Genomic DNA, 10,742 nt, shown 5'->3' on the forward strand with positions numbered 1-10,742 from the left:
GAAAACTTTAGATTTGTGGAAATAATGATCAATGCTTGATCTCTTTTTGTTAATCTTCAGATTATTTTATTCTTCAGTTTAGGAAAGTTCTAACATTCAACCAACCAGAGTGGTGTATGCAAAATCCCGAACAGCCAATCAGACACCAAGAAATTAAAAATTTTGCGCGTCATTTAATGAGAGAAATAGGAGAAAAGAGCGGATTAAGCAGAAATCAAAAGTGTCCACAGTTGATATTCAGATATATAAGCAATCGGTATTAAGGGTATTCAATTTTAAAGTTCTCAGCTCTGTAAATAACATTTTATTTTTCATTTTTGTATTTGATTAAACTATGATGAGGATCTTGTACTGCAGATGACAGCTTGTAATTAAACTATAAATAGAGTTTATTCAAGTTAATAAATTGATTAAAGGGATAATTTCAGAGATGGAAAAATGGAATTTCCTTTTTTTGAATCTTTTACTGTTTTTTCTTTAATATAATTCGAGTGGAATTATAAACCCCTAGGAAGGATATCTGAATCCCTCCAGTGGAATTTTAAACCACAGGAAGGATATCTGAATCCCTCCAGTGGAATTATAAACCCCCTGGATAGATATCTGAACACTCCAGTGGAATTATAAACCCCTGGAAAAGATATCTGAATCCCTCAGGTGGAATTATAAACCCCTAGGAAGGATATCTGAATCCCTTCAGTGGAATTATAAACCCCTAGAAAAGATATCTGAACACTCCAGTGGAATTATAAACACCTAGAAATGAACACTCCAGTGGAATTATAAACCCCTATAAAAGATATCTGAATCCCTCCAGTGGAATTATAAACCCCTAGAAAAGATATCTGAACACTCCAGTGGAATTATAAACCCCTAGAAAAGATATCTGAATCACTCCAGTGGAATTATAAACCCATAAGAGGAAAACCTTAATCCCTCCAGTGGAATTATAAATCCCTAGGAGGAAAATTTGAATCCCTCCAGTGGAATCAAAAAACCCCTGGATAGATATCTGAACCCTCCAGTGGATTGTAAATCACCATGCGTAAAGTTTCAAATTGAAAAAAAGTGACTTTTAAAACCCCTCCAGTGAAAATGAAATCCCTCCGGTGATCTCCAGTTGAATCGAAATCTTACTACGAACTTCTTTGAGTCCACATATGGTCAATGATATAAACAAGAATAATAAAAATGGAGATTTTAAGAAAAATGGATATATAAAAACCAGCAGCTGCTATCTGATTATATTTACAATTTTGTAATAACATTTGTTAAATCAATATTCAAAAATCTTTTTAAAAAATCTTTTTTTCCACTAAAATAAACCTCCCCCCCCTTCCACCAGACAGAGGAAAGTTAATGTTATAGTGGTGAGTCATATCATAAGATGGTAATCTTAAACAGTTTTTTAGAATCCATCAAGAAATAAGAAAAAAAGAAAGACATCTTTAAACTTTGAAATTCAGCATTATTGAAAGAAAAGCGGTGCTAATCACTCTAGAAATGTTCCAAAGAATGAGTTCAAGAACTGTTTGTAGACGTGTGAGTTGAGAGAAGGCAACCCTACAAAATTGTGCCTAATATCATAATTTCATTTTAGAAAATTGTTCAAATTAAAATTCAAAACTAAATGCTAAGAAAAAAATTTAAAAGTTTAAAAGTTTGTATTAAAATGGTTTCCCCTGAAGAGTGCAGACGCTGAGCCTAATATATTCAAATTACTTTAGTTCAAACCAATTCCAAAGGGAAATCTGAGGAAATGAAATGATGACATTAACATCAGAAATTTCACAAAATGTGTGAAAATTCACTTTTTTACAACGCATAAAATTTTCCCATTCGGAAATTTGAATTGCTTAATTACACAATAAACCCACACTGTGCTATTTTACTTTTTAGATAAAAAGGAAAAAATATTTAAAAAAACATTTTTAATAATGCAAAATGCATGTATCTCTTTACACTCAATAAGAAGAGATAGAAATTACAACTATTTATTGTTTTAAACGTTACAATTATGTATCACAGAAGTCCTTACACGAGGTTCCAATCAATCAATCAATTAATAAATCCGCGAGATGCAATCAGCTGATTGGTTGATTGATTGATTGGTTTGTAAATAAACTGAGCAACGCGGAGTTGAGCAGTATAAGCACCATACCGCTGTATAAAAGTGCTCATGTAGGTTGAAAATGAGTCTAAAAAAAAAATTAAAATAATAAAAATTTGAGAATAAAGATTAGCAAATAAAACACAAAAATGGACAGGAAAAAACATAAAAAAGATACGCAATAAAAGCAGATAAGAACTAATAATTTTTTTTATAAAGATGAATGAGAGGGGTGGGGGGAGGGAACTAATGAACGGAAAAATGCTAGAATTACATGGCTTGGTGGGTACATACATGTATTTTGCTAAACCAAGTTTCTTAAAATAAAAAAAGTTATTCCTTAAATATCCCCTGTTATCCATAACATTTAATTATTACATTTATACATTAATATATATGATTAAATGACCGACATAGTTGCTGGAAACGTGATTACTAGAAACGCAGTTACTAGAAAATTAAATCTAGTATTCATGTTCAGGCCAATCATATATTTCTGGCAATTATATTTCCTGCAATCATATCTGCATTTGCTAAGTTTACAATAACTATCATAGTGAGTTCTTTTACAACTCTATGTCTCTACTTTGACTTTTAATAAAAACATTTTAAATCTTAGAAATAAAAAAATTAACAAAAACTATCTGTTATTTATGTCAAAAATCAATTTTAGCCTAAAATTTTTTTTGGGTCGTAGATTTTGCCTAATTACTACCTTAATTCAATTTTCTCATATAAATAGTTTTTAAATTTCTTTAAATTATGAATACTTAGTAAGACATCAAATATTACATATATTATAAACATTCTATACAACTACATAGAGTTGTTACAGTTTTTTTTAACTAGGGGTTCAAGCTTTTTTCATATTATTTTAATTCGAAATGTTACCAAAATTTTACTTTTGATGCGAAATTTTTTAAAATCAAAATAGGATAATTTTGTGCGGATATCTGAAAGAAAATTCCGAATAAAATGCTACGAAAAATTACGAAAACCCTAATTTCTATACATTCAATAAAAGATAAAACATCAAGATGTAAGATTGTTCATTTTTCAACCAGTTTATAGTTCTCTTAAGAGGCTTTGTTTTCTGGCAAAAATTATTCATTTAGATTAATTGATTTATATTTATTCTTATTTATTCTTATTTATTCTTATTTATTCTTATTTATTCTTATTTACCCTCATTTATTCTTATTTATCCTCATTTATTCTTATTCACCCTCATTTATTCTTATTTACCCTCATTTATTCTTATTTATTCTCATTTATTCTTATTTATCTTAGTTATTCTAATTTATTCCAATTTATTCTTATTTATTTCTTCTTTTTTACTCTTATATATTCTTATTTATCCTTATTTAGTCTTATTTATCTTATTTATTCTTATTTATTCTTTTTAATCTTATTTTTTCTTATCTATTTATTCTTATTTACTCTTATGTATTCTTATTTATTCTTATTTATTCTTATGTACCCCATTTGTGATCCAACAACAAATTTATTTTTATTTTAAAGTCAATATCTCTAAATCTTTTTAGTGTAGAAATATTAAGAAAAAGTAATTGAATGATAAAGAAATAAATAATATTTTTATGTGATAGAAAAAGTTTGAAGAAAGCTTTCAATAAAAACTTTATGTTTTCCTAGTAAATGAAAAGTAGTTTTTCTTTTCAACATTTTATCTTTAATTACTATTATTAATTATTATTATTGTTATTATTATTATTTTCATCATTATTATTATTATTATTATAATCATAATCATTTTTATTATTACTAAATGAATAATTTCCTTTCTGAGACTGGGCCTTTGAAAGATAATAGCTCCAGTACCAAGCATTAAACATAGCAAACACGAAGGGGAACAGTACTCTCGAGAATACATCGATCTTCTTCGCCTGAAATCAATCGATCAATTATTAAGCTCAGCAATCGATTCGTGTTTCAAAAGGATCAATTATCAATTTTAAAATAATTGATTTTTAACTAGTTGATCAAAAAATCGATCTTTGTTCTAAAACTATTGATTATTATGTCAATCATCAATTCGTCTGTAATCAATCAATTATTAATTTTCTCAATTAATCAATGGAATGATCATACATTTAAAATCAAATATTGATTTATTTGTAAACAGTGAGACCAATAAAACAGTGGGCGAGGAGGACTACATGTAAGTTATTAAGTGAAATGAGTCTGTGTACAATTATGTACAATGTACTGTGTTCATTGGACCATTTAACCCTATAAACCCTATTGCCTGGGGGGGGGGCGTCCCACGCCGCCCCTCGAAAAAGGCCTTTGAGGATAGGTATGGGGTTGAAATTCATGTTAATAGCCAATTTTTCAAGGCCAGCTCAGTGAAAAAAAATTAGATCGATAACTGTTATAGTTTGAGTTCTAGGGAGGGTTGAAAAAAATGCCCAAAAAAAGTCAAACAAATTTAAAAAATATTTTTTTGGTTTTAAACAAATATCAAAGTGTGACACATGTTTCTACATTCATTTTCAAGGGCTTTTCAAAAATATAGCATTTAGATCTGTAACTTCAGTCATAAAAACATTATGGGCTATTTTAGATTTTTTTTTACACAGACCGGACTTTTTACTGCCCTGTACCCAGGCCTGCCCAAAGCATAAAAAGTTTTTGCAAAAAATCCTTCAAATTTCTATTCATTAAAAGTAAAAAATTTTACAGTGATAATGTCAAAAATGAGAGTGCTAAGGAACACAAACTAGAGGGGGGGGGGGCGCCAACGCCCCCCCTACGCCTGTTTAAGGTTAAGATAATATAACTTAACAGTCGTCTTTCGTTTCTACAGTATAATGGGTTCCAACTGTAGATTAAAGTTAGCCTATAATTTGACTGCACAATGTTCAAGTTTAAATATATAAATTGAAATGTTAAAACTAAAGTTTAATCTAAGTTTGAAATAAAATGGTTAAATTTTTCTCTTTTATTCTTAACGTTCTCTATATTCAAGAATGCATTAACAATTCGAGTAACATTGAGAAAGATATCATCGTTTTTGTTTTTGTAAATATCACTATATAATATATCCGCAAATATATTGTATATATCCGCAAATATATTGTATATATTGTATATATCCGCAAATAACTGAATTAATGTATTTATACATCATATTTCTTACACAAAACCATAAACGCCTCAATCGGTTAATAATTATCTCTCAAAATGTCATCTTTTCTATACTATAAAATCAAAAATTTAAGCATATCCCAAAAACTTGCTTAATAACTAATAAAATTTTATAATCCCTATATCGGTACAACCTGATGGTGTCAAAATTTGAAATTCCAACATAGATTGTTTGATCTAAAGAAGTTGTATTTTGAAATATCTAATGTCTACGACATTGGGTTGCAAAGATATAGGGATTTGAAAATCAGAGTCTGTGGAAAAAACTCAGTTCCTTTTTACTAAAATCCTTTTAATACAGCGTTGAAATCAATACAACGAAGACAACTTTTCTGTTTAAGTTTTGATTTCTAAAAAGCTTGACAGCTTCTCTTTGTTTCCATGTTTTTTTGTAACCATGCTGTTTGAAAGTTTGGTAGAAACCAAAAATTGAAATCTAAAGTCGTCTTCATTATATTGATATATACGACGACGACTGTATGAATAAAAAACCAACCTGAAACTGGAAATTCTTCATCCAGAGTGATATTTTGTTGGGTCTGCGGATAGGTATTCTAGTATTTCACGAGTTTAATATCTATTCTAATAACTGGGCTTTCATGGCGCTTTTGCGTCGCTCTTTCGTAATATTTTTGGGTACGCAGGAATTTTTACGGAAACCATTTTTTACGATGAGAAATAGTTGAGAATTTTGCCAATTACTTGTTAAAATCTGTTGATAGTTACAAAGGATAAGGGAACTTTAAGGCTAAGGCGCTGTGACACTATAAAGTCGACCCTGAGCAGCTTGGATTTATTTCAGTCGACATTCAATAGCATAAATTCTAGATTTAATTGATAAGCTTTAATTGAATATATTTTCAAAGATGTGCATATATAAGTAATAATCTTCGTTTCAATTTCAATATTGCTGTATCACGTGGATTTAACAGTTCTGTCAATATTTCAGAAAGCTGTGAATTTCGATCAAAATTTGACCCATTATATACATTATTTCATAGCCTTTTTTCTTCGGTGATTTTTTGTCGGCATATACATTTTGAATGAAAAATGTATGAAAAAAACAAATCCATAAGTGTAAAGATTGTTGAATTATAGAGCAAAACACGTTTGATTTCAATTAAATTTCAATTAAAAGAAACAGAATGCTTCTCACTCTGGATCCTTTGGTTCGGCAGGAAATAGTTTCTGTTGTTGAAAAGCCACGATTCGAAATAAATGATTTTTTAAAGAGATAAAAGTTGATATCTTACCCATATATCTTACCCAACCTTGGTTAAACAAAGCTTTAGAGATGGATCGACTTAACAATCTCTTAATGGAGAGTCATTTGAAATTAGGACTGCAGTCCCTTGAATCTAGAGAGGAGGTCAAACTTAAAATTCACTTTAATTAAACGTGGTTACTAGTTACACACGTTAATCAAATTTGATTGAAAAAGTTTCAATCAAAAATTTATATCGCTAGAATTGAAGAGAGTAAAATGTGGAGTTAGTATTTTTTGTCTATATTGTTTAATGTTTTTCAAGTTTTGAAGTTTAAATAAAAAAATTAAACTTTGGTTAGACAAACTTGGATTGAATGACAAAGTTTGGTATGGTAGCATTCTCTCGGTTTCTCTCAAATTCGAAGGATTTCTGAATAAATTATTCAAAGTTCAAGGAGAGAAGGAAGTTTCTTGTCCGAGCCACCTTAAAATCCTCGTCCTTCCTATATTATTTTTCCAATCCTTAAATATATATTTATTTTTTAAATCTTGCTGGGCCCCGTTAGATCATGAGTGAAATGTTGAATTTTGGGAACTGATAAAAATAAAATTGAATTAAAGTTCTAAAAAATATTCACATATTTTTGCGCATTTTCAGATAATTACTCCGAATAAATGGAAGTTTACTATTTTTTTAAATTATATCGAAAACTATAAAATTTTTTCCGGGTGGTTCCATGGGGAAAATGAAAGTATTTTGCTGTTTCTTTTATATAGTGAAGGATAGTCATTTTCTTTTTACCTAATAAATTTGATATAAAATTTAACGGATTCGAAGATTCCATCATTGATGTAATCATTGCAGTCTTACTTTATTTTATGCCTTAAATTTATTTTTTATTTTTAAGGATTGGACGCTTAAAAGACATAATAGTGGAAGGAGGAGAATTTTGAGTTGGTTCGGACGAGAAAATGAGGCTCGGACGATAAATAGTTGTGATTAGCCTTCCTCCCTTCGTTCAAGGCTCCTCTTCCCTTCCCCCTCTCGCTATCAATCAATCCATCAATCAATTATAAACTTTTGATTCAATTTCGGAGAAAATCCATCAAATTCTTTTTCCCGGATTTTTTCTTTTCTGTCAAAGACACATCTCTTTAATTAAATAATTACCTCTTAATTACTTCCCACACTTAGAAAAGTAAATAAATAAAAATAATTGGTTTGTAGAGACTCTTTTAAGAAACATTAAATTGAATTAGGTATATGAAAACAATCAATTATTGTCAATAAAAAGATTGTGATTGTAATTAATAAATTATGGGACTCACAGCATTATCTTTTAAGCTTTATCTTTTTCAATAATGTATTGTTGTGTTTCTATATTTTCTATATTTTCTATATTTTCTATATTTTCTATATTTTCTATATTTTCTATATTTTCTATATTTTCTATATTTTCATTCTATATTTTCTATAGTTTCTATATTTTCTATATTCTCACAATTTCGTTTATTATCTCTGTAGAAGAAATCTGCAAGTTACTTTTTTATAAAAATCCCAATTCAAAATAATCAAAGTTTTACAGAGTAATCATGACATCTCATTAATTTTTAATCTGTCTAAGCTGTAGGAGGGTATTGTTGTGATTCGCACATGTCACACCATATAGATGGAATGCCACATAACATTTTGCATAAAGTCTTTTAAACCCATTTTTGAATAATCATTAAATTTCATTTAAAGAGATTTGTACAAAATTTAAAAAATGCAATTTTCACTCTTTGCCAAAATATTTTTGAACATTCTCCGTCAGAAAGCTGCAGAAAATACTCTAGTTTTTTGATTTAGGCTTAAAGGGTACCGTTGTAAATCGGGCATTGCCATCTTTGCACGGAGGGTCATTTATAATTCCAATTATAGTCCCTTTAATTCTCAACTAAACTTTCGGATTTTTGTAGTTTTCTGCAGTGTTTTCTGATCTAAGATATAGTAGTGTTTAGTGGAGAGTGGTTTAAGTATTGTTTTCTTTGATATTAAACTGCGCCTGTTATGGTGAAGGTATGCCGAAGGAGGGATCATATGAGCACCCTCAATCCTTCGCATCAGCGGATCCTAGGGATATCATTATCATTATTGTTATTATTATTATTAATATTATTATCATAATTATCATCATTATTATTATTGTTAATATTATTATTATTATTATTATTATTATTATTATTCAATAATGATGCATACAGCTCTACTATTTTTATTCTATTTTAAAAATGTTAAAAAGAATTATAAAGTTACCGCATATATTGGTTTTATTAAAATACTTTCTATGAAGTTGAAGTTTTCTTAATAAAATATTTTCCACTATTTTGAAAGAGAAATATTAGAAAAGATATTTTATGAAATTCTTGTCTGTCAGCAATCAAATATTTTTTTGCTAGTAATTAAAAAAATATATTAGGTTTAAAATCCAGAAATTCCAGTTTCCAGTTAAATTATTTTTCAGATATTTGCTTTTTTTCATTATAATGTAAATATATTTTCATTATAATGTAAATATATTTTCAGATTTTTATCTCAAATTTGCCACACCAGTCACACACTTACACTCGGGTTTTGGACATTTGGTTCGGCCGTTTTGGCGATTATAGAAACTAAAGCTGCTCACCATGGATAACGGAGCTCCCTGTTCCTCCAGCCGTTCCGGATTAAAGGAACAGTGTTCGAGTTCACGTTCCTTGCGTTCCTTTTGCTTTACACTCCTCTGTTCATCGGACCTAAATATTGCCAGGTTAAAGGGATAAGGGACTGTACACTCCTCTGTTCATCAGACCTAAATATTGCCAGGTTAAAGGGATTGTACACTCCTCTGTTCATCGGACCTAAATATTGCCAGGTTAAAGGACACTGTACACTCCTCTGTTCATCAGACCTAAATATTGCCAGGTTAAAGGACACTGTACACTCCTCTGTTCATCAGACCTAAATATTGCCAGGTTGAAGGGATTGTACACTCCTCTGTTCATCAGATCTAAATATTGCTAGGTTAAAGGGACTGTACACGCAATTTTAGGTGACTCTCTAATTATTGAGCGGCAAGTCTAGTTCATAAAGAGTGCTCTTTGAATATCTTTGTCTGATTAAGGATGACAGAGATTTCCTTGTTTTTCGATCTTTTTGCAAATATTGTGACACTGCACTGCCACTGGAGGAGTTTGGTAAAATTAAGAAGAGTTGGAATAAAAAAAATAAGATTTAGAGGAATATGATCAAGAATAGGATTAAGAAGAATAGGATTTAATAAGAATTGGATTAAAAAGAATAAAGTTGAAAAATATAGGATTGATTAAGAGTAATATAAATAAATAGAATTTAAAAGAATAAGATTATAAAGAAATGGATTAAAAAGAATAGGATTAAGATGAATAGGATTAAAAATACGATTTTGCAGTAGAAACCGTACTAAAATGAATTTAAGATATATATGGTTACAGTTGAAAGACGAAGAAAATAAAATAGTGTATTCGCCTAAAACTCTATCATTTCTCTCTTTAACTGTCAATACTATATTGGATTCTCATCTCCCATAATGTTTTAGAAATAAATCTCTGCCATAGTATAAATATATATAGAGAGAAATATACAGGCTTTAATTCAAATATAAAATTATAATATTAAAAAAATACAATGCAGGTTTTGGGCCTGAGAGAAACTGAAGTTCTCTTTTTTAAATCAAAGAAATAAAGGCTTATCTATCCTGTGATTAAAGAATGAGACTTCGGAGACAATTTATAAACAACTAATACTTCTCTTCAGACAAAGTGCAAGAAAGGAGTAACAAAGGAATTGAGTTTTTGTCACAAATTCCAATTTATAGTACCAAAATCTCAACAATCAAATGATGCGCACCTTTCATATTTCAAACTTACATTGTTTGATCCACCAGAATTCATAGATTGAAATATCTACGGTCTACGACATTTGGTTTTAAAGAAATTGGGATTTAAAAATCCAAGTTTGTGGCAAAGACTCAATTCCTTTCCGACGAAGTTACAAAAATGTCACCTCTATTTTGAACCTTCAAAATTTCCATGTTGTTTTTTCTACTATTATAGAACATTTTTTACTCCAGTTTGATCTTTTATTCCTGAGTCTAAAACTAAAGAATGGGCGAATTTTAAGTTCGAGGTTAAAAGTTCTGTAAAATAATGAATAGCTACTTAAATATTAAACTTTCTCAATTTTAAATTTGAATTTCC

General features: G+C 29.3%; 1 protein-coding gene across 1 annotated transcript in view; it reads right to left on the reverse strand.

Annotated features, from left to right (window-relative positions):
- Positions 1-1,980: 1,980 nt before the first annotated feature.
- LOC111713438 (glutamate-gated chloride channel) overlaps positions 1,981-10,742 on the reverse strand; it is a 22,655-nt gene continuing 13,893 nt past the window's right edge. The window contains exons 9-13 of the mRNA XM_023488290.1: positions 9,152-9,260; positions 8,531-8,598; positions 5,775-5,832; positions 3,909-4,014; positions 1,981-3,203 (exon numbers count right to left, since the gene is read on the reverse strand). Coding sequence (XP_023344058.1) covers positions 3,187-3,203; positions 3,909-4,014; positions 5,775-5,832; positions 8,531-8,598; positions 9,152-9,260 — 358 coding nt within the window. The 3' untranslated portion in view covers positions 1,981-3,186. The remainder of the gene's footprint in view (positions 3,204-3,908; positions 4,015-5,774; positions 5,833-8,530; positions 8,599-9,151; positions 9,261-10,742) is intronic.

This window comes from Eurytemora carolleeae, unplaced genomic scaffold, assembly GCF_000591075.1.
Source record: "Eurytemora carolleeae unplaced genomic scaffold, Eaff_2.0 scaffold1152, whole genome shotgun sequence".
Taxonomy (NCBI): Eukaryota; Metazoa; Arthropoda; class Copepoda; order Calanoida; family Temoridae; genus Eurytemora; species Eurytemora carolleeae.